Below are 25,380 nucleotides of genomic sequence, written 5' to 3'. Positions count from 1 at the left end.
TATGTCTGTATACTGTATATACTGTGCACCTCTATCCTACTACACATAACCAATCCAGTCTGCCTTTACAAATATTTATGAAAGAATGAGTCCTTTTAAAGAGATTACTGATTTCTACTGTAGTACGATGTCTTTAGAGATCAGTGGATTAGTCTGCTTCAGATGATTTCAAATTCAAATTTCCTAAAATCCACAGATCCCTGCAAATGCTAACAATTGGCGATTGGTTTCACAAAGATCTCAAAAAGAAATGTCCAGTGCTGTTTCACAAAGTACTGAAGGCTGTAGCTTCTAGAGAGCATGCTCAGGAATTCAAGAGTGACCGCTAGGGCTTACTCATACTACTTTGCATCTACCATATCTCATGGTCTAGCACAGCCAATCAAGGGTAATTATCACAGGCACTATAAAAGATGAGTGTTGGTTAAGCAGCACCATATTAAGACTTTGCAGCCAAAAGATAGGTGGACATAGCACAGAGCTCAGAGGTGAAACACATTGAACCTGAAAGTGGTATTCTCAGTCAGTGAATAATATTCCTAAGGTAATATTGGGAGGTGCTGTAACTGCATAATTAGTGTGTCTGTAAATTGATTTATCTGAGACATACTGCAGTAACAGCATCTTAATTACAGCATTTGTCTATATTCCTCACGCATTACAAACAAGCAGGACAGTTTCTGCCATAGTTGTCTTAACAAAGAAAAATCTTGAAACCAAGGCTTGTGTGTCACAGAAAGTGAGCTTCGTGGTTTGTGAGACAATACAGCATCTTCATTTTTTAAACATAGCCGTATTGTTTGAAAGTTGTCAAAATTTTTTTTTTACACACTTCCTTGTTGTAAGAGTCAAATGTTAGACCATGTATGCCACAGGAATAGTGCTGTTGGTTACAACTGGTTACCATCTATTTTCCCCTAGGCAGATTGGATGGATGAGGTAGTCTGAACATTATGAAGCTGTACTCTGCTCTTTTTAGAGACCCCAAAATTGGTTCAATACAGTACAAGAGTATTGTACATATCTTTATGGGCAATTAGTGTATGCACATTATTGAGATTTGCATCAAATTTATTCTGTGCAAATCAAATTTTGGTAGAAAATTCAGCAAAGCTTGTAAATTTGTGTTTCAAAACATCTGCTCATCTTTAGATGCCATCATTGTAAAAATGTATTTAATTACATTTCTTCTCACCTAAATATTCTATGATCATTTGTGAGTGCTTTTTTTATGAGTGGAAACATGTGGAACCATTGTAACATAGCCACAAAATGTAGACTGTGTAAAGCTAGAGAGTGAGGTGGCAAAGTGCTGAAGCACATAGTGCATAAAAGTCAACAATGATCAGCTTGCTCATTAACTACATAGCTCCAAACCTTATGTGGCTTTAACATTTACATAATAACTATATGTCGGGAGCTTCATGATATCGGTTTTCATGTCTGAGTAGCTGAAAACCAGCTTCACCTCATCAAGCACACTGGCATAAATTTAAGTGGGGTGAAGCATGCTGCCATAATTTGAGAAGTGAAAATGTGTTCTGTGGAGAAATAATAGCAGTTAAAGGAAATACGTGCTCACTCTGCGCTGTCATGAAGAGACTTTTATAGGAAGGATCCAGGACAAGAAATGAGCAGACTTATGAAAGTTTGGATTCAGCAGGTTCAGCCGGACTTAAGAAAAAGTTCACTTCAGGACCTGGACTTGACCTGAACTCTTTTGGAAGTCACTGATTGGGAGTTAGGCTCCCTGCCCACATACAGCCAGCAGTAAAAAAAAAGCACTTGCAGGGAAGGAAGGGAGAGGTTTTTCTTACTTTTTTTTGTTTAAATACTCAACATCCGGTAATGCAGTTTTTATCCCTAGGGCAAGCTGTTTAAACACTGCAAGTGGCTCCCACTTGGCCGAGCACCGAGTGTACCAGACCATACGATTGAGTGGTTAGCATATGTAAAGCACCTGATTTCCAAACTTGAACACTGATTTGTTTGTAAAGCCCGTGTTTAGTGCAAACACAGAACTTTAGTGTTTGGATTTGCTCATCTCTATCCAGGAGACATCAGTAGATGGAAATGGTTTTATTTCTTTCTACGCATTTCAAAGTCTTCTGGTTTGTTCTTCACTTTTACGACCATATTTCCTTCAACTCCTGATTTTTTGGACCTCTATGTACATTGTATATCTGCAGCAGCCCTACATCTTATACGCTCATATTGCTTTGTCATACACAACTCTCACAGGAGAGCTAATCCAGTTGATTACCATACCCTGTAAGTAGATGACACCCTTTTGTGCCTTTTTACCCACAGCACTGTGTCCATCTGTATAGAAACAATCACACTTCAGTATCTTCCAGTCTGATATGAGTCTGGGTTTGGCAAAAGCCAGGAGAATGTTACTTGCCTGATTATACTATGCCAAGTGTAACATTTAGTAGAAAAAAGATAATTCTATGGAGTTGTTTTTCAGGAAATGGCATAGGCTCCTTAGTTTCAGTGATGGAAATCTTAATGCTTCAGTATACTAAGACATTTTGGACAATTGTATTCTTCCAACTTTTAGGCTTATGTTTGGAGAAGGTCCGTTTTTGAGTCAGCTTGACTATCTCACAGTGCATAAATCAAGGTCCATAAAGATATGGTTGGGCAAGTTTGGTATGCAAGAAATTCACTGGCAAACACAGCGTCCTGTTCTCAACCCTGTCAAACAATCAAACACCTTTGTGTGGAGATTGTGAGACAGGCTCTCTTATCCAATATTTGTATCTGACTAATATTTGCTCCTCTGGATGAAAGGGAAAAAACATTCAGATATACTCCAAAATCTTTTTAAAAAATCTTGTGACAAGAGTAAAAACTGTTGTACTTTTATGTGTGTAGATATATAAAGTATACAGTATGTAAACTGAGCAGAAATCAGTACATCCTGTTTGAGAAGTAAGATTTTCATAAATATCTCACTGAACATGAGTCATTTCCCAAGTGTTAATAAGGTTGAGTTGCATAAAAAAATTAACCTGTAATATCAATAATATAGTTTTCACTACAACATTTTCAGCTACATTCTATTTATTTATGCAAAAATTAATACACCCCACGTAACAAAAAAATTACATGTAGTTTTTTGTATGTCCTCCATGATTAGCTCTTGCTTAATGGAAAGTGATGCTCAACTTGTATCTTCAGAAGTTCCCATAGGTGTTTGATTAGTTTCAGATCAGGAGACATACTGAATCACTTTCTCCCTGCTGGAAAAGTGCACATGTACTAAAAGTAAAAGAGTAATGGTAGCATCTTCTCTTTCAAGGTCGAGCAGTACACCTGTGTATTTATGACACGCTCTATAAAATTCAGCTCCCTGACAACAGCAGCACCCAAAAAAGCCCCAAATAAAGACACTGCCACCACCATGTTTCACAATCTGCACTAGGCATTTTTCTTTTTACTCCTCATATTTGTGATACTGTATAGTTACAAAAAAGCTTTTGCCTTGGTCTCATCATTCCAGAGTAAAGGCTCCCCATAGTCCTCATATGTTTCAACATGGGTTATGGCAAATTGTAGACAGTCCTTTTTGTGCATGGGCTTAAGGCCGCTTTACACGCTGCAACATCACTAATGATGTTGCTAGCGATCGCACCCGCCCCCGTTGTGCGTGCATCACGTGCAAATCGCTGCCCGGGGCGAACAATATCGCTCTGGTTCAGTTATGAAATTTGCCATTTTTTTTTAATGATTTTGACCTCCTGAATTCAAATCTGACAATGAAAATGTTTAGTTGGCTCTTGTTTCTATTCTATCAAAGAGTTTAACTTTACTGCTACATATAATTAATGTATAAAAGTATCAGTACTTATAAACACTATTATTTTTGCAAATATAAAGATGCAGAATATTTTTTCGTGCCACTTTTCTAAAATTTATTTATGGGAAATATAGCAACAATTCAAATAACTAAAACAAGTCTAAACACTTGAGAATTACAAACAGTTATAGAAATTGCTCTACAAAATGTGATCTTCATTCAGTGACTTTTTTTGCTTGTCTTCTGTTTAAGATCATCTCTTACAATTGTCCAATAGTAATCTGCAAGCAATGATGAATTTAATTTTCCTTGATATCTTTTCACCATAGCTGCAATTTCTTAGTGAAATCTCTCACTGTTTTCAACTCTCACTGCTTAGCATTTTGGTGGAGAAAAGTCTAGATGCGAATGCAAGAAATGACTCTTTAAGTATTTGTTATAGCCAAGAACCCTATTGAGTAGATTTTCCACCAACTTTTCATAGGTATCTGCTCTTGAGTTTCCCCAAAAATTATTTACCACGAATATGAATGCTACCCATGCAGTAATTTTATTGCCCTGCAATGAACAGAGAGACTCCTTATCTTGTAGAAGCTTATGAATCTGAGGTTCAAAAAAGATTTCATCCTTTCTCATTGTTTCACTCAAACGTGGAAATTTATCTATAAGATATTTGACTGATTTTGCCTTTTTATCCATTGTCTTTCCAAATCTCTTCATTTGGCCCAACTTGATATCCAATGGTGATCACGATTTACTATGTAGGTCAACAAATGCTGGATGCAGGACATTTTTACTCACCGGCTGAAGTGAATGTCGGAGAGGCCAGTCTCTGTTATTGTAGTGATATTCTCTTGCATGACTATTCAACCCACCTAGAAAGCAGCAGTACTTTGTGTATCCACCCTGGAGACCAACTTAGGTGGCAACCACCTATAAGGCAGCACAGAGGGACCAAAAATGTTAGTCACAGTTCAGGAACCTCAACAGTTGTTTCATGGTGTCTATGTGTTCTTTAATGTGGACTATATTATCAACTGGAATTGAAAGTAGTGTATTGCCTTTATGCTGCAAGACAACTTTTAGGTATGTTTTGGACAAATTATTGAAGATCAAAAATAGCAACAAAAAGAGGAGATAAAAACTCCCCCAAAAATGTAATATAAAATAATATACTCACAGCAGAAAAGAGGGAAACCAGTCCAGTTAGCCCAGGCCAACACATCTATTGCACCACAGGATGCAGACAAACCTCTCAACAAAATGGACACTTCACAGGTGAAAAGTAAATTGCACATTAGTGACGTGCATAGGGCGCTGTTCACACTCGTGTGCGCATGCTGTCCAGCCAGCAACCTATTACCATCCCCTTACTATTAGATTAGGCAGGTTACTCGGACACTACTCACTGCAGCACACAAGGGACAGAAACTAAACACGGCCTGTATTAAGAGGCCCGGCTGCACCCCGTATAAAAAAGGTGCAAAAAATATATTAAATATATATGAGGTATAAGTTAGTAAATTGGCCAATGTACATAAGCCTGCAATCCTCATCACGGATCCTCATGCTTGCAGGTCCCTACACTGATAAATATCAAAAATAGCAACAAAAAGAGGAGATAAAAACTCCCCCAAAAATATAATATAAATAATATACTCACAGCAGAAAAGAGGGCAATCAGTCCAGTTAGCCCAGGCCAACACATCTATTGCACCACTGGATGCAGACAAACCTCTCAACAAGATGGACACTTCACAGGTGAAAAGTAAATTGCACATTAGTGACGTGCATAGGGTGCTGTTCACACTCGTGTGCGCATGGTGTCCAGCCAGCAACCTATTACCTCGCCCTTACTATTAGATTAGGCTGGTTACTCGGACACTACTCACTGCAGCACACAAGGGACAGAACTCCACTATGCACGGCCTGTATTAAGAGGCCCGGCTGCACCCCGTATAAAAAAGGTGCAAAAAATATATTAAATATATATGAGGTTTTAGTTAGTAAATTGGCCAATGTACATAAGCCTGCAACCCTCATCACGGATCCTCATGCTTGCAGGTCCCTACACTGATAAATATCAAAAATAGCAACAAAAAGAGGAGATAAAAACTCCCCCAAAAATATAATAGATGGTGCAATAGATGTGTTGGCCTGGGCTAACTGGACTGGTTGCCCTCTTTTCTGATGTGAGCAAATTATTGAAGAGCCTCCATTCCTCTGGATTATGATTTATTAATCTGCGGATGTTGTTTCACGCCACAAAATCGCCATCCATGAAGAAGTATTGGACAAGATCTATATCACAGTTGTGAAAAAAAGATATCCAAAGATCACCTGATAGGAGATTTTGTAGCCTGGAACCTATGAGCACAACCTTACTAGCTTACTTGGGCATATCTAAATCTCTAACAAGATCATTCAGTTCACTTTGCGTGTTACGACTGGGGTTCAGTTAAAGTTGCTGACAGAAAGTCTGAGTCATGAGGGAAAGATGCTTCATGAGACCAAGTGTGCTCTTCTTCCTCACTTAACTCAACTGGGGGTGGGGTGCAGAACAGTGCAGAAAAGGCTAGCTGCTAACCATGCAATAATGATTCTGAAATAATAAAGACAGAATTTTTCTATAAGCTTGCATGAAAAGTGTCATCAGTAATGATGGACAAACCTGCAGGCATCCGTTTTGGCCCAGAATTAATTCTGGATTTCTGGCCAGATGCTTATCCCCATATAAGTCTTTGAGGATTCGAATAAGACTCTTTAAAATGGAGGTAGAAGGGATATGGAGATTAGAGCAGGTGTATTATACTTACCAGTCTCCCATGCAGCTGTAACAGTACTTCTGGGGCCTCTCTCATTAACCTCATGCATTTGCACTGCTTCCCCTGTCCACCGGCAGTCCAAGCGTCTGTGATTTGTTGCAGTCAGACCTTGCCCCAACCCTGTGTGACAGCATGTCTGACTTTTCATTACCTGGCCTGGAGTGACATGGTTGTGAAGTGATGCTCATATGTGGGCGTGACAGGTTAGCAAATGAAAAGAAGAGGCAAGGTTGCCATCAGGTAAGCAATGGTTCTGGTTGCTTCCATCCAGGGACCAAAGATTACTGTCATGGCCAAAATAACAGGTTGTGTGTATTGATTTGCCCTATCTCTAGTGGTACTGTCTTGATGTTAGATACTACTGTACACTTTCAGAGAGCTCTAGTGGCTATAATGAAGAAGTTTAGGACCAATAGAGATGCAGTAGGCTTATACTTTAAAAGCATCACAATATGGATGATTATTATTTATACAAACAGTTCTATAACCTTTTAATAAATTGTAATTAGTTTAATTCATTATTCTTAGTACAGTAATATCGAGAAAAACGTACAGTAAGCTATAAATAGTGAATTCCTTAATGTAGAAAGCAGAGAACCTGTAAACATATTTAAAGTAAATTTCATATAAATTGATCATGTAGAAATTACACGAGTTTGTGAATCAAAGTTTAGAATGCTACATGATTGCAGGATTACATTTATAGTAATCATAATCAACTGAATAATGTTCAGTTGGCTAATGTTTAGCATGATTTATTTACTACCTGAATTTATATATCTGCTCCATTTTCCACTACACCATATAGAAAATACATCCATGTAAATTATTGTCAGGAATTATTCATACCATCAACAGCACGAATACATGAAGTCTTTTCCAATCTATTTTTAATTTAGTATTTTTTAATCAAAATTATTTAAAATTGTATACAGTTGTGCTCAAACGTTTACATACCCCGGCAGATTTTTTGCAAAGTGAAGGTTCTGGAGTGACCATCTCAGTCTCCTGACCTCAATATCAATGAGCCACTCTAAGGAGAACTCAAGTGCACAGTTCAGGCAAGAAAGCCCAAAAAGGTTAAAGGAAATGGAGGCTTTTCACCAAGAAGAAAAGGCAGAAAATAAAGAACCTCATCCACAACTACCACAAAAGACTCCAAGCTGTCATTGATGTTGAAGGGGGAAATACACAGTATTAAGAATTGGGGCATGTGAACTTTTGATCAGGGTCATTTGGGTGTTTTTGGTTGTCATTATGATTTAAAAAAAGGAAACCCAGTAGTTTGAAATTAAATGGCTTCACCCAACCACTAACCATGAGAGGAAAAAAAGATTTTATGTTATTATATATATTCTCTGAAAAAAAGGCCAAGAAAGCAAAAAAGTTACCAGGGTATGTAAACTTTTTAGCACAACTGTATCTGCTGATTAATTTGTGGCCTTTTCATCAAAGCTTTTATTCAGCAAAAGTCATGTAAAACTTTTGAAAATTCATATTTTTTATGCAATGCTGAGTTGCACAAAACTTTGACTTTTGGCATATTTATGCCACTTTGAATCATCTCCAATAAAACTAGGGAAGAGTCTTCTAGATCTTGGGTCTGTTTGATTCAATTTTTTTCCACACGAAAAAGGCTACTCAATGACTGGAATAGCATTTCTGGGTCGCACAGAGGCCCATGCCACTCAGAAGTGGCCCCAAACATATTAAATGTTGTGCGCTTCTTAATAAATTTTCTTTTTATTTTACTCCATCAAGACTGATGTAGCCGCACGTGTGCTATGCCAATCTTGATGAATCAACCCCTCTATCTATAGGGGATCATAATTTTCTTTTTCTTCTACAGAGCTCCAAATCCACTATTTTAATACCATAAAAGTGCACAGAAAAAACTACTATATGGATGGATATAAATTCCTTTTGGTGATATGCGCCATATGTGCACAGTACTATCACCAAGGGGTTTGCACAATTTGTTGTGCATGTGGAGCCATGGGTTGTTCAGAACGATTAGCAGTGGGTGTCAGCTGTACATTACAGATGACACTCTGCCGCAGTGGCTGAGACGTGAGATAACTCCGACATTTAAACCCTTAAATCCTGCAGTTGATAGTGACAGTATCTAAGTGCTTAGACAAATGACAATACGCTCCATCTGTACCTCTGCAGCATGATTGTGGAGTGCCGATGGGTGTTGCAGAGTAACAGGCATAATACATTGCTTTGTAGGAACATTGTAATTTTTTTAGCAGAGATAAAGCCCAATTACAAAAAAATGGAATGAAAATTTACAAATTGCTTAAAATAATAAAAAAATTGAATGCTTTACCTGCTAAAAATACTTTATGTCAAATAAAAGAAAAAAAGTACAAATAGCTGGCAATGCTACTTCCTTAATGACCCAGAATACAAAAAGATCACATTATTTTATCTAACCCAAAATGTTGCCAATGAAAATGTCAACTCATCATGAAAAATAGCAGTCATATCTGACATCTCAGGCTCTCACAATATGATCACACAAAATCAAGTGCTTTTTTGCAAAAAGAAGTAAATTATAACAAAACTATACAAATGTGGTATTGCCATAATTCGACCGAAGTGTAAATTAAAGTTAAAATTGTCACACACTGAAGAAAAAACATAAAGAAAATATTGTGAAGATCAGTTTTTAGCTCCCTTTATCTAAAAATATAAAAAAGCCTTCCAATACATTATATGTACCCCAAAGTATGGTATTATAGTATGCAACATATTCTACAAAAACAAGTTCTCTTATGGCCATAAACGAGTGGAAGATGGCTGGCATCTGAAGAGATTTTCTGTGTGACAAAGTGCTATATTTATTGTGATGCTCTATGATATATTGTTATTTATATGACACTAATGCAAAGTATTGCAATTTTACAGTTAATGAAATAGTTTATTACAATTCATTTTATGTGACGTCATGGAAGAATAGAAATCAGTGCAGGTAAGAGTTATAGCTGACTAGCCACCTCATTCCCTAATTAGCCCTAGCATCATTTTTCAGGATTTTGGGATGTTGCTTGAAATATAAGCCCTACTCAAAAAAATAAACCCTAGTTACAGTTCAGTAAAAAATGCACCTGGCAGATTCCACTATACATGTTAATAAGTAAATAGAATACAGTAGGAAGCATAAAGTAGACCTTAAATCAAGAATAGTGAAATACGGACTACCATGTAAATACTGACAGCATGTATGCTTGCATATGAAGCTTTTGAGTTAAGTTCAGTAGACTAAACTGGACATGGCAGTCTATAATTGAACCATGAAAGGTGAATGATAAAAAATGGCCCCAGAACTTAGATAAGTCACTTTCAGGTGATTATACCTTGTTACTGTCAGGATTCTCTTGTGGCTCTGCTCTCTGCAGAGTCAGTGTGTTCTGTGTTTTTTCTCATTGTCTGTATTCTCTTGGTCTGTGCTGATGGAAGAACCCTATTCGGTCGTGCCTTGGAGGATTGTTCTGCCACATCTTATAGCCGTTTTACCTGGAACGGCGCCAGTGATAGTTCCTGCTCTGCAGTGTACGCTTCTGTTTCCCATGAGTTGTTCTGATCTTGTCCTGTAACCTAGTTTTCCATTCCCTGTTCCTTTTCCCCTGCTTTGCCTATACTCCCTGCCTTCCTGACCTCCAGCTTGGTTTATGACCATGACACTGCTTGCTCCTCTTTGTCCTCCAGGCTCCCAACCCGGCTTGTACTCTGGCCATGGCTCTGCTTCCCATCTGTACCTGACACTGCTTCCAGGCTTACTGACAACCAGCTTGTACATGACCTCAGCTTGTCTTGCTCCTCTGTACTGGTGTGACCTCCCGACTTCTGACTCTCGACTTGATCGAGTACTCTGCAGACCATCCTCGCTTGGGTACTTGTGCCCCCTGGTGGTTGGCATCACATTGCGCCTCATTACACCTTGGTGTTTGACATCATTCTAGTGTACCTGCACCCTCTGGTGGTTAGTGCTAGAGTTACATGTTTTTTTATGTGACAATTAATCCCAACATTAAAAAATAATAATGGAATATCAAAACACTTGTTATTAGAAAGAAGAAAAACAATGATATGGAATTTATCACTTTCTATTTCCACTACAAATTACTCAATAAAGTGTGATAGTGGTTTCTTACACGGATTTTGATCAGCTGTTGCTTAACACATACGCCATATGTTAATAGTAATTTAATTTCATATCTTTCCAATGAAATATTTCACTCTACTTGTATGCGCTCCTTCCATGATAATATTACTACATGCCTCCTCTCCTTGTTCTTATTACTTGTAAAGCTGCAAATAATTTGCCAAAAGTCAGATTATTTCTGCAGTTTTGCTTTATCATTTGAAAACAACTAGCAGCTTATTGTTAACATAAGCGCGCATGCTATTCTGACAACAGTTAATGCAAAAACGGAGATTGATCAAGGCAGCAGTTGTCAGTGAATTTCACACTTCCAAAGTAATTTCACATATTGCATTTTTTTATATCGCTCAAAACCAAAAGTTGTAAATTACAAAACCTTACTGGCTCAGACGTCTATTTTTCTTTCATTTCATCGTCCACTGCCAAAAGAAAGAATTCTGTAACCATTGTAATGTGTACGTTTTATTCTACAAAGTAATGGGATGTTCACTCCCGAGGCTTTTCAAAAATATGCAGCATACATAACAAACTTTTCTATCATTTATTTTACATTTCAACTCCATAATAATTTTTCCTATAAAATTAGATTATAAAAAGAACAAATGTGTTCATTACTCAACTGTGAAATAGATACAAAAGGTAAAATATGGCTCAATCTACTTCTCTCCTGAAGACTATACTACAATAAAATAAGTGCAAAATGCCGCTAAACCAAAGATTGCTGAAGCTAGGAACTGTTCAGCATGTGATCACTTTTGGGAAAACACCTCACCTCATCTGTAATATAGCTTGAGAATACAGCATTAGCGAGGCCAGGCACACTGTTCCAGGATCTTGGATTATAGACTACTTCTGTAAGGTTTTTGTGTTTTTTAATTTATTTGTTGTATGTTTTTATGACATAAGGAAAAGACAGCTAATCACTAATCACATTGGTGATGTGACCAGTGATCAGTTTCCACAGTTAGTAGTACAAATAACATGTAACATAAGTAAAGTGGTGGACAATGAGCTGTTGGTATGAGCGCTAAGTACAACTTATTTTTTATGTAATGGAATAAGAAAAAATGCTAACCTGGCACTATCCACGTGTTGACAGCAGGCCACAAGCAGGGAATCCAGCACAAAACCAGTCAGATTCACAGTGGTGATTAGCTAAGAGTGCCCCCAAGTGCAAAGACACAAAGGTACTTCAGCACAGAAGTTAGTCCACGGCACTCACTTCCAGTGAATATAATTGTTTATCGCAACATATTAAAATTCACCTCTCAATGGACCCAAAAGCAAGAGATGGGGAAGGGGAGGACAAAATGCAGATTTGGTCAGACGACGGACCGTTTCGCACAACTGTAGAAGACCTGTAGAAACGGAGTTGCACTAAACGGTCTGTCATGTGACTGAATCTGCACTTGTCTGCACTTTGTCTTCCCCTACCCACACTCCTACCTTGGCCTCCATTGAGAGGTGAATTTTAATATATTGCAATAAAAGAAGATTTTATTCACTGGAAGTGAGTGCCATAGATTTCCTTCTGTGCTGAAAAAACTTATTTTCTTACTTTAACCATATTAAGTTGGTGCTCGGAAAACTCCTGTACATTTCACCAAATTAATCTGCTAAAATGTGTCATCCTTAAAATTTTCTAACTTATCAAGCAGATGATTAGTAGTGATGAGCGAGTATCCTCACCACTGCTCAATACTCGATTGAGCATCAGGGTGCTCCGGTACTCGAGGTGCTCGGCCGAGTATCGCAGGTGCTCGGATTTATTGTCTGTGAAACAAGAACACAAAGCACAGGCTCCTTTCACTGAATGATTGGAGTTGGTACCCCAGTGACAGCTAGGTGTCTAAATGGTTCTCCTAGAGATAAAAAGAACATATTTGAATGAAGTGTTTCAAGAAAAAAAAGCTTTCCCTCTCCCCAGAAGTGCTCAGTTTATTGCGGGCTGTATGTTGGCTCAGAGACAAACTGAGCAATTATTGACTTCCATTATACTCGTTACTTGAGTTGAGCCTTTTCAGAGCATCTGATTTGCTTAACTTGAGTAACGAGCAATCAAGCATTTTAGTGCTCGTCTATCTCTAATGATTAGGCAAGATTGCATTTAATTAGTGTCCAACCCTGTCTTGGGTGAATGTGGGCTGCAGAGGCATACCCTTGTAATAATGCTGGTGTTACCAGCAGCTGGAAACCTTGTCAAGAACTCAATATTGATAGATTAATGACATAAAATATATTTTCCAGTAGTCTGGCTGGCATTATTTCTATAAAGAGCTTTAATTACAAAGAGCCAGTGGCAAAAGATATCCCTAAAAAGTAACTTTTATTAAATATTATAATAAATCCTACTTCCCTAAATAATGTATAGTAGACTAGATAATTAAAAAAAATAGCAGCAGAGTTTTTGTGGGTGTTAATCCGCCAAATGTAGCTGGCTCTCTTTTACAATAACAAAAACAAAATTGAAGCAGCTTGTAAGGAAAAAAGTTAAATGAATCCAATCATCACCAATGCAAGCTACATTCAAGCTCCATAGAGAGATAAAATGTATGCTGTATGGGTGAATAAAGGGCTAATTTCAAGGGGGGTCATGAAATAAAAGTGTCGCCTCAATTTTGTTTTTGATACAATAAATTAAAATATGCAGATGTGGATTAAAGAATATTTGTAAAGGACTGTTCTCTTCTTATCAATGGAATAACTGCTGATCAATATTTGTTCCTTTTATTCATTCATTACAGCTTCATTGGTATGGGCTTTTACATATCAACAGTATGTCACAAAAGCACTACCAGAACAATCATTGCCTGGCTAACAACAACTTTAACAATACTCTGAATTAATGCAAAACATTACAAAATTACAGCACCTAGTGTAAAAATATAATTCCTTTATTGAATCACAGGTTCGAGTCTCGAGGTTCGGGCTCGGAAAATGACGTAAACATTTGGTGAGTATCGCACTGTGCTTGTATCTGACTAATTACCTGCATTGTGTGCGCTGCTGGAAGTGTTTTTTTCATCGCAAATTAGGCAAGCATTCAGCATACTGAGCTGTTTTGATCAAGGAAAATTAAAAAAAAAACACCTCCACTTTGCTCCGGAAATGTTTTGCTATGGGCTTAAAGCAAAACACTTCTGGAGCAAAGTGGGAGGCATTTTTTATTTTTTATAAATTTTCCGTGAACAAAACAGATCAGTATGCTGAATGAAAGCCTAATTTGTGATGAACAAACACTAAAGGGGGCTTTACACGCTACGATATCGTTAATGTTTTATCGTCGGGGGTCACGTCGCTAGTGACTCACATCCGACGTCATTAACGATATCGCAGCATGTAACACTTATGTGCGATTTAAAATGATCGCAAAAGTGGCCAAAATCGTTTGCTGCGGAGAGGTCGTCCTAAAACAAAAAATCGTTTACCTCTCATTAGCGATGTTGTTCCTCGTTCCTGCGGCAGCACAGATCACTGTGTGTGACACCGCAGAAGCGAGGAACATCTCCTTACCTGCCTCCACCGGCTATACGGAAGGAGCGAGGTGGGCGGGATGTTACGTCCCGCTCATCTCCGCCCCTCCGCTTCAATTGGACGCCTGCCATGTGACGTCGCTGTGACGCCACATGACCAACCCCCTTAGAAAGAAGGCGGATTGCTGGCCAGAGCTACGTCGCAGGGCAAGTAAGCCGTATGACGGGGGTGCGCAATTTTGTGCACGACAGGCAGCGATATGCCCATGTCGTACAAACGATGGGGGCGGGTACGCACACTAGTGATATCGGTACGGATATCGCTATCGTGTAAAGCCCCGTTCACAGCAGAGCATACAATGCAGGTAATCACTCAGACACAAGCACAGCGTGATACTCACCACAGGGATTTTTATGTTATTTTCCCAGCCCGAACCTCTTGCCTCGAGCCTGAGGTTTACTCTTCTCTAGTTATGAGCAGAGTCCACACATTTTGAGTGTGTCCACCTTTAATCATGGCTCAACAATTTGGATTTATTTCCATGATACAATGGTCTAAGAGCTTCTTTGCACATGATATTGGGAATATTCCTCCAGACTTTCCAATACATAGGCTGCTAGACTAGTGAGCTGTAACCCTCCTCTTATTCTTCTTATTTACTGACATTATGTATGTATGTAGTCTGTACTTTCAGTAAAATTGATTTTGGTGTTCTCAGAAATACTACTAACATAGTTATTATCATTTTGATAAATTATTGAGCTAAAGTAAGCAGATTAGGGAAGAATTGTGCTATCAAAACTTCTGTATTCAAATTGTACTTTAAAATTGTCTATATATAGAACTCAACGTTTCAGTCAGTATTTGTACTATCATGCGCAAATCCAAAACCATGTAAACATAATAGGAGTAAAGGGAATCATTAATCAAATGTTTGGGAATTATATTTGACAACAAACGCATCAAGGCGTAAAAATTAGCATTAGTACTTTGTAAGTTGAATAAACATTTGTTTTTAGTTTAGCAGTCTCATTACGTACAAATTGAGTTAAAGCTATTTTAAATTGACTTTGGATTATTCCACAAATCCATGAAATTTATTCAAAAATCTGTGAATTTTAAAAGTATTTACACCAAAAATGTATAAACATGTATCTTTTTGGACTATTTACTTGTAGGTTAAGATAAATCCGAATTATTACACTGTGTAAGACAGTTTCCTATGATTCAAACTGTTTTTATCTTTAAATTTGACAATCTTTTCCACTGAAAAACTCATATACACTGGCACTGAACTTGTGCAGTAGTGCATGGAGCCTGTGCATAAAGTTTGTCCCGACTCCTTCAGAATCTTTCAGGAAGCATTCATCATGTACAGCATTTTTTGCAGGCAACGTTGCTGTTGTTCACAACAAATTGGGAGATTTGTTGCATCTTTAAATATTTCTAAAGATGATTTAAATTTTATGCCACCCAGTTACTGGAGTAGGATTATATAAACATTTTTACCATTTCATAAATGTTGCGTCCATTTTTATTTTGGGGTTTTGCTGCATCCTGTGAGTGCATTTGTTTCTTTGGCCTGGGCAGGTAAACATTGTTGTTCTTTCTTGCTGGGAATTTTTCTGAATTTTTGAGGAAAATGTACCATATTTTTCGCTTTATAAGACGCACCTGATTATAAGATGCACCCCCAAATTTGGTGAAGGAAAAGAGAATTTTTTTTAATGTTAAATGGGGTCCATCTTATAATGCCAGTATCTGTCTAACAAATCATATAGGGTATATGTCCCGCATAGCCCCCGATCCTAAAATTTGCCCCCTTAATCTGGATATGGCCCTCTTATATTGAATATAGCCCCCTTGTGCTGGGACACGTCCCCCTGTGCTGTCCATGGCGCCTATAGATGGTGCACCTCCCCTATGTTTGATATGGCCCACATACTGCTGCCCATGGCCACTATAGATGGCACATCTCCCATGTGTTTGATATGGCCCCCATACTGCTGCCCATGGCCACTATAAATGGCACATCCCTGTGTTAGATATGCCCCCCATACTGCTGCCCATGATAAAATAAAACACTCTTTCCTTACCTTTTCAGCGCTGTAATCCCTGTGTCTCCCTCCGTGGGGTTGAGCTCCGGCCTCCTCCACTTCCTGGTTCTTGCTGCCGGTCATGTGATCGGCACGGCAGAGTGATATCCTCTTTGCATGCCTTATCACTGACAGCAGCAGCAGGAGACTGGGAGATCAGCTCTGGAGGTAAGTAAAGCTTTTTTTATTTTACTATGGGCAGCAGTATGGGGGCCATATCTAACACAGGGAGGATCATGTGCGATCAAAGGGAGCGCAGGCACATATTATATGCCCTGCTGCCCCAACCCATCAGCACGATGCAGTTTCAGCACCACGCTGATGGACAGCGGCTGTGCATATTATATGAGCGGGAGCAGGAGATCTAACACTGCCGCCCACAGCTTTCACCTGCCCCCAGCACCACTCCAGAGCAGACCCTGCAGTGTATATATATATATATATATATGTACACACCACCCCCCCTGTATATTTGGTTTATAAGACGCACCCCCTACTTTCCCCTAAAATTTGGGGGAACAAAAGTGCGTCTTCTAAAGCGAAAAACACGGTAATTCCTCTTTTTGTGGTTTATCTTTTAAATTTAGTATAGGGACTCACAAGCATAAAGACCCTTGATGTTGAGTTGTCAGCATTTGTATTTTGGCCAAAATATCAACTAATACAGCATATGTATATTATATATATATATTTATATATATATATATTTATATATTATTTTTTTTTGCACTTTATACAAGATGCAGTCAGGGTCATTAATGTAGGCCTTGTAAACTAGGGTCTTCCTGTGTAGTGCACTTATATAGCGCTAGGCAGCCGCCTAGTCTAATAGTATGGGTGTCATCAATAGGCTGTAAGTTAGACACTGTGCACCTACATGTGTGAACGGTGCCCTATATAAGCCATTTGTGTGCAATTTTAATACTAAGCAATCACCCCCTCCATGAACTGGCAATGTGTGAGGGATTTCTCCATCAGTGTTTTGCACCTGTTGCCTCCATCTTTATTAAGGGATTTTGCTGTATTCTGTGACTGCATTTGTTTCTGTGGCCTGGGCAGGTAATCATTATTGCCCTCTCTTGCTGTAAACTTTTATAAATGTACCCAATTTATGGTAAAGCAGGAAGCCAAGCATAATGTTCTGTCCAGATTTACAAACTTATATATTGGCATGAAGGTTTCAAATTCTGATGCAAATGGTTATGAAATGAGTCTTTCATCAGACAGATAGTATTTTAGAGTACTAGAAGCAAAGAGAATCTACGTATATTGAGAGGCCAACGGAACTTGTCTAGATTTTTTTTCAGAGTTGTATGTAATCTAACAGATAAAGGGAACATTCTGTATGTCTCTGTATAGAATTGGATGCCTAATGAAGGACGTTTTATGTAATTTTTTTATGGCTTGAAAAAGGCCCTCTCTTTGCCAAAACATCATTGCTGCATTTTTCTTTTGAATCCTGGGACAAAAATAAAGATTTATGAGTAGGGATGAGTAAACCTTAGGTTCAAGGCTCAAGGTTCGGGCTCGGATAATGATATAAAAATCCACGTAGTGAGTATCATTCTGTGCTCATGTCTGAGTAATTACCTGCATTGTGCGCTCTTCTGAAAGTGTTTGTTCATCGCAAATTAGGCTTCCATTCAACATACTCTGCTGTTTTGCTCACGGAGAGTTAAAAAAAAAAAACACCCCCACTGTGCTCTGGAAATGTTTTGCTATAGGCCTAAAGCAAAACATTTCTGGAGTAAAGTGGGCGGCATTTTTTTTTTACAACACAGGAGAGGAGTCTTTCGGTGCCTTGGATTTTCTTGGACTGCGTACTGAAGTACAGTTGATAAATTATAGATAAATCATACTTTTCTATGATATTTTTGTTACAGCACCATACAAATCATGATGGTAATATGGCCATGTATATGACTTTGGAGTAATACACAATGTTTGATGTTTACTTTATAGATATTATAACTTTTACTGATATACATTAAGTTATGTTTTATATTTCACTCCGTTTGGATTAGTCTTTGAATAATATACAAGAATAATAGTAACCAACAAATTAGAAGAGTCGTTAGCAAAATAAGAAAAGTCACCAAAATCATCAGTTGCACTTCATAGTATGTAGTTTTGTGTAGAGTGATATTGTAAGGAATACAGTGATTTTTTTTAATGTTATTAATAAGGGTAAAATCAATGATCATGAACACAACAATTTTGCAAAAAAAAAATAAATAAAATAGTCACAACCACAAAAGATACATGTCAGTGTAGTACACTATATATTAAAGGTGATTAGTAACTCATTTTCTTACTCCAAAAACACACAAAGTTTTTTGGATCCAGAAGTCTTGGTGAAATGTATATGCCATTATGTGAGATCTTTGCCATGTTTCTGTCACAATATTCTTATGTAAAGGATTAAAAGTGCATTTTGGGTTAATTTGCATGCCATAACTGAAACATAAAGAAAAATATAAGCCTTAAATCAGTCCATGATTTATAGAAGTCAAGCAAGCCTTTGCAGGAAAAGCTACCAACACTTTGATAACCTTATACTGGCATCCAGGATTATATTGTACATTTTTCTTGACAGTCAAAATGTATGCTTTATTTTTGTTGGAAAAGGTCAAATTCTTTTTAAAATGTGTCTAGAGAAATCACCAATACGAATTTTAGAAAGAGAACATAGGAAAGTGTTTATTAAAAAGAAAGACAGAAGAGAGGAAAGAGCGAAAAGTGAGGGAGAGATTGCTTATTATATACATGTAATGTTTCCTGTCCTTAGACTAGGACTTCTGTTAGTATGATGCCCTGCAGAAGCTGAAATAATAGGTGAAACTGCATCCTTTAAATTACTACTGGACGTACCAATTAATGAATCAGAAGGATGGAGCTATACTTTTAACTCATGGCTTCAGGCAAGTGTGTCATTTCACCTTTCACAGCTCGTCTGAATGGCTTCTGTTAGACCCCAAACTTTCACTTGCCTTGTTAGTTCCTGTTTTCTTTAACATTTTCAAGTTTTAAAATTCCTTCCTACTTTCTTTATCACAATAAAATATTTCACAAACAGAAATGGCTTACGGTTGCAGAATCCTCCTAAATTGATATGTAATGTTTCTAATACTTAATAGTGACAAGTTACATATGAATCTTTATACACTGATGTATCCAAACTTACCTTTCTGCTAATTTTTTCATAATATTTAAAAATTCAATACATTTTTATGTAAAAAACAAACAAACCCTCAAACAATTTCAAGATGTAATAATAACCACTGGGTAATCATGAATAAAATTGTTTTGTATTATTAACATCTTCCGACAAAGCACTTTGAAATCATGTGTTTCTTTCAAATCTGGTCATCTAGTTCCATACATTATGGTATATGTTAAGACAAAAAAATTAATAAGGAAGCAGACATCATAAACTCAAATATTAATTTTACTCTTTGCCGAATTGTTGCTTAAACTGTAGAACAGTATTTTTCAACAAATGCACTTGGGCCATAAGTAGCTCGTAGAATATCTGTAACGGACTCCAAAGTACTAATTAGCTCCAGATACTACTTTGCCTTAAAATGCTTGTCCAATACAATATACTGGATTATTGGTCAATTGGGGCTATGATAGTCTCAAAACTAAAAATTGTCTGCAGCTGGGATCCACAGATTAGACCAAGGGAACTATTTCTTAGGCCTCCTTCACACGTCAGTGATTTTGGTACGTATGTTGCAGTTTTTATACGTACCAGAATCATGGACATACCCAGAATCATGGACATACCCAGACTCATTAAAATGAATGTGTCTGTGCACACATCAGTCATTTCTCACTGACTATGCTTCCATGCGACGTACACCGTGTGTCCGTGTGTTCCACTTGGAGGCAAGTACATTTTTTTCTGGCATCACTGATGTCCCTGGACCACACAGTGGTGTGGTCTGTGTAACACTTACAAGAAAAATCATGTACATTTAAAATAAAAAGCTCTTTAAACTCACCCGTCTCCAGCGATGTTGTCTTCAGCCGCTGCTGTCTCTGCTTCCAGGTTGGCTAATTATGCTCATACATATGCGCTGCATAGCTGACCCGAAGTAGCTGCACAAAGTAGACAGCAGCGGCCGGAGACAGCAGAGTTGGAGATATCAGCACCACAAACAGCAGGAGAGTGGACAGGTGAGTATAAGAGCCTGATCTCCGTGTATTATCACGGATAGCACACAGAGATCACACATGTGCCAAAATCACGGCACACGGAGGGACATACACACCTTTACCATGTCAAAAAAAATGTGTGTTTTTCACTGACATGTGAAGGTGGCCTTACTGCTTGAATAGAACGTTACCTCTGCAGTTAATCATTAGCTGCAGATTGGTTGCATTTGTATCTTGTTGACCATGCCAAAAGAAGAACTAAGAAGGGTGGCAAGACACATCGGCAGTAATGTTGAGGAACAGTGGGAGTTCAGTATCTGAATATCTGTTTTTATTCTAAATTTAAGACCAATGTGGGCCTATGTATACAAACAAATATTGTAGTGGACAACTCCTTTATTCACACAAGGTAGATCATAGTGTAAAATAAACTTGATAACATGATCCATACTCAAGTAAAATTCTTAAAACTAGGTCATTGGCTTTCTTTCTTAATAATATCAAGTATGGCCGTATATGACCTGACATATTGTCAAATAAGCCAGAAGACCTCTGTTGTAGAGATGGATTTGACTGGTCAATATCTTGTTAACTTATTTCCCACCTGTCACATTACTATCCTGGATGTAGAGAGTCGAGTTGTCAACCAAGAGATTTTTATTACTTCATTCCAGATGTATAAATAGAAGAAATAAAGCATCATATGCAATATGCCATGATACATTATGAATTGAGATAAAATGCCACACACGTCTGCAGAATATTACTTTAAAAATATGACAGACAGAAACTGCTGGGTGAGCTATTTTTATCATGGCGCTAATGTTTTTAGAAACAAACACACTGGACTACTAAGGTTCTTTCCTCCGGCATGTTGGAAACTGAGTAGCGTGACAAATAATCTCAGAATCCTAGATGTGTGTGTTTAATATAAATCTCTCACTCTTATTCACAGCTCCTTATGAAATCTGCCCCGAGGACTATTTGATGTCTATGGTATGGAAAAGAACCCCAGCTGGAGACCTGGCATTCAATCGATGTCCTCTTAATGCTACTGGTAAATGTTTCTCTATTATGATACATATATATGTATATTTATGTATTTATATAGGGTGAATAATGAGAAGGATAACTGTTTACCAGATTTTTATCCTAATTTACATCCCAATTATTGCACCCATATAATGTTAATTTCTAAAAATGGAATTTTAAGGAAATTTAATATACTGTGTAAGTCATTTCCACAATATTATATAGCTAAATAGAGTCATTTACGAGATTGCTTTTGTATGATTTCAGCTATTGAGGTTAACATATTTTCTGCATCCTGTGTGACTCATAGGCACCACTAGCAGACGCTGCTCGCTCAATCTTCATGGTGTAGCCTTCTGGGAACAGCCGAGCTTTGCAAGATGCATATCAGCTGAATACAGACACTTGCAGCTTTCAGTAGGTGCAAAGCCAGCTTTTGTCTTTGTTATGTTTAATTCCTATTATGTCTCTGTGTAGAAAATGTAACTCATTCATATCTAGTCTAAAATGCAGCATAGACTAAGCAGCGAAAATTGACCTGAATTCAGCTTGCTCAGATTAGCAGAAGTAAACCTTAATCACTGCAAAGTCAATTTCAGTTAGCCTTCCTGGAAATGGAAGGGGAAAACGAACACCGTATTAATTTTCTCACATTGGGTTTTCTGTACTATTTTAATGAGAAATGTAGCATTTTTCTACTTGTTTCATCCAGTCCATTTATTGTCTACATGAATTTTTCATCAATGTGAATGGGAATGTTTGGTCCAGCTTTAATTTTGTGAAATAGAGGAGAGACAGACCGCTGTTCTGAAGCAAAGTGCAGGCATAGAATTTGATTTGTTTGGAACCAGTAGGCGATGTTCACATGTAGGGTTTTTGCAGCATTTTTTTTCTGTGGCCAAAACCTTTTCTCTTAGGCCCCCTTCATACATCAGTGAAAAACACACTGGTTTTTCACTGACGTGATAAAGGTGCGTATGTCCCTCCGTGTGCCATGATTTTGCCACACGTGTGATCACCATGTGCTATCCATGATAATACACGGAGGTCAGGCACTTACATTCACCTATCCACAATCCTGCTGTCCATGGTGCTGATATCTCCAGTGATGCTTTGTCCAGCCTCCGCTGTCTCACCGCTGCGGTTACTTCTTGGTTGCAGTGCGGTGAATAAGCATGAGCATAATTAGCTGGCCTGGAAGCATGAGACAGCAGCGTCTGAAGACAGCGTTGCTGGAGATGGGTGAATGTAAAAAGCTTTTTATTTTAAATGTACGTGTTTTCTCTGGTACGTGTTTCACAGATCACACCACTGTGTGGTCCATGGGAAATCACTGATGACGGAAAAAATGGAAATGCCTACGTGCGGAACACATGGACACGTGTGTGTGCTGCACGGAAACACGTCAGTGAGAAATCATTGATATGTGCGCAGGCCTAATGATTTTAATGGATCTGCATATGTCCATGATTCTGGTACATATAAAAAATGCAGCATATGTACTAGAATCACTGACGTGTAAAGTGGGCATTAGGCGCGTTGCATTTTTTATGCATTTTTTTTGCATTGTTTTTTCATTATTTTTATGCAAATAATTGCAAATAAAAAGCTGCTTTTTACAGTACCAGCAAAACCCATGAGAGTAACGAAATCTCATGCACACACACACTTGCCTTTTTTTCCTGACTGAAATGAAAAACCGCTGCATTTTTTAAAGAAGCAGCATGTAAATTCGTCAGTATTTTTACTGCTGTTTTCATCATTGAAAGCAATGAGAGTGAAAAAACGCAGCTGCATTTTTTGCTGCATTTTTGCTACATTTTTGTGGCGTTTTTACTGTATTTGTAGTGTATGAAACTAACTTTATTTAAACATGTACTGTAGACAAATGACACACCAATAACGCAGCAAAAATGCTACTTTTTTTTACTGCCAAGAGATCAGGTTTTGCTGCAGAAAAAAACACAGCCAAAACACAACTTGTGACCATAGCCTTATCCATACCAATGCTGCCAATAAAATGAAACAAAAGCTCAATTTTTGCAGATATTTTTGTTTTGTTCTTTTCAAACTGAATATACAGGGTGGTCCAAAAGTAAGTGGACAGAACTGGATCTGTGAAACTGACTCAGTTGCCCTTTGCAACCAATCAGATTCTACCTTTCATTTTCCAAAGAGTCTGTGAAGAATGAAAAGTGGAATCTGATTGGTTGCTAAGGGCAACTTAGTCAGTTTCACGTTACACCATGTTTGATAAATCTCCGCCTTCACAACCCTATTAGATATACTGTCCACCTACTTTTGGACCACCCTATATATGAAAATTGTCTACAGTAAATGTTAATAAAGTTATTTTTATTCACCAATAATGCAGCTCAGTTTTTATGATGCATTACTTTGCAGCGTTTTTGTAATTTCTCATTGCTTTCTATGGGTAAAAAAACGCTGCAAAAATGTTTAAATAATTTACATGTTGCAGATTTTCTAAAACACTGCAGTTGTCAAATTCAGACAGGAGAAAAAAGCTGTGCACGAGATTTCTGGAATCTCATAGCTTTTATTGCTGCTGTATAACACAGCTTCTTTTTTGCAGAAAAGAATACAGCAAAAACACCACAAATAAAAAATAATAAATAAAGCCTTAGTATAACATGCATTTCTCTAATAAAAGGTACAATAGGTAAAAATTAACTTGAATGGGATCTATTTAATAATATTATATTAGTAGTTATACATTAGTAATGAATTAGTAGTACAAAGACCAATAATGAAAAATATACGTGAAATGGGATAATGTAGATCTCACTGTAAAATCTAAGAATATTAAATATAAAAAAAAACACATAAGGCTACAGGCTAAGTCCATGTATACAACGCAAAGCGCTACAATGTGATTCCTAATGTTCTTTGTAGTATTGGTTATGGTTATATTATTCCTCCTTGGCTGCTGCAGAAGCTGTTTTTGAAGAATACAGCCAAATTCACAGTCTGAATACAGACCACAATACTCAAATTAACTGCAGATCTCTCCACCCACACCTGTGGCTTGTATGTTCCCATGAGGACTCGGTCACACCATAGTATAACTCAGGCCAGAATCCCACTTGCGAGTGACTTGCATCGCATCACCCGGCACGGACGCACACTCTCCTGGCAAGAGAGGGTCAGCTGCATGTATTTCTATGCAGCTGAGACGCTCCTGTCTAGAGAGCGTTATGCCATACCGGGTGTTGCGATGCGAGACTTGCGTGAGTCACTCACAAGTGTGACTCCTGCATTAGATGAAGGATATCCAATGTTTTATCACTTGGACCAATGTTATACTATTGGACTACAAGCCCCAAGGCTAGTAACAGTACAGAGGAACCATGAAAAATGGCGTGGTGATGACTGAGCAGCTGAGAAATAATGAAGACTAGTGTGTTGAAACCAGACGAAAGGCGGTTTATTTCGCAATGCATTTCATAGTGACCACTTTGTAATGTGTTGAGAAATAAACCGCCTTGTATCTGGTTTCAACATATTGGTCTGCATTTCTTCTCAGCAGCACAGTCATAACCATGCCATTTTTTTCCTGGTTTCTCTGTATTGTACTTTGTATTATTGACTAATGAATAAAATTCCCCTCCCCCCAATTTAAAAGACGTCTGCAGCATCTGAGCTGTAAATAATGATCTTTGGCAGCAAACATAAAACTTTATAGTATATATTAACCACTGCAAGCTGCTGTAGAGCCTCTTTTTACAAATAGGGAACACTGCACTGCAGTGGTGTTTGTAAGAGAAGAAACTTTGTGCAATCTGTGATGGACTGTTT

At 37.9% G+C, this 25,380-nt stretch overlaps 1 protein-coding gene across 7 annotated transcripts in view; it reads left to right on the top strand.

Annotated features, from left to right (window-relative positions):
- The window catches only part of ADGRB3 (adhesion G protein-coupled receptor B3), a 1,441,017-nt gene that overhangs the window by 680,965 nt on the left and 734,672 nt on the right, over positions 1 to 25,380 (top strand). For all 7 annotated transcript variants that reach the window (XM_075340252.1, XM_075340251.1, XM_075340250.1 and 4 more), the window contains 2 exons: positions 21,488 to 21,589; positions 21,875 to 21,981. In XM_075340252.1, the coding sequence (XP_075196367.1) occupies positions 21,488 to 21,589; positions 21,875 to 21,981 (209 nt within the window). The remainder of the gene's footprint in view (positions 1 to 21,487; positions 21,590 to 21,874; positions 21,982 to 25,380) is intronic.

Source organism: Anomaloglossus baeobatrachus, chromosome 3 (assembly GCF_048569485.1).
Source record: "Anomaloglossus baeobatrachus isolate aAnoBae1 chromosome 3, aAnoBae1.hap1, whole genome shotgun sequence".
NCBI lineage: Eukaryota > Metazoa > Chordata > Amphibia > Anura > Aromobatidae > Anomaloglossus > Anomaloglossus baeobatrachus.
The sequence above is the reverse complement of the archived record's forward strand: the minus strand, read 5'-3'. Positions and strand labels throughout refer to the sequence as shown.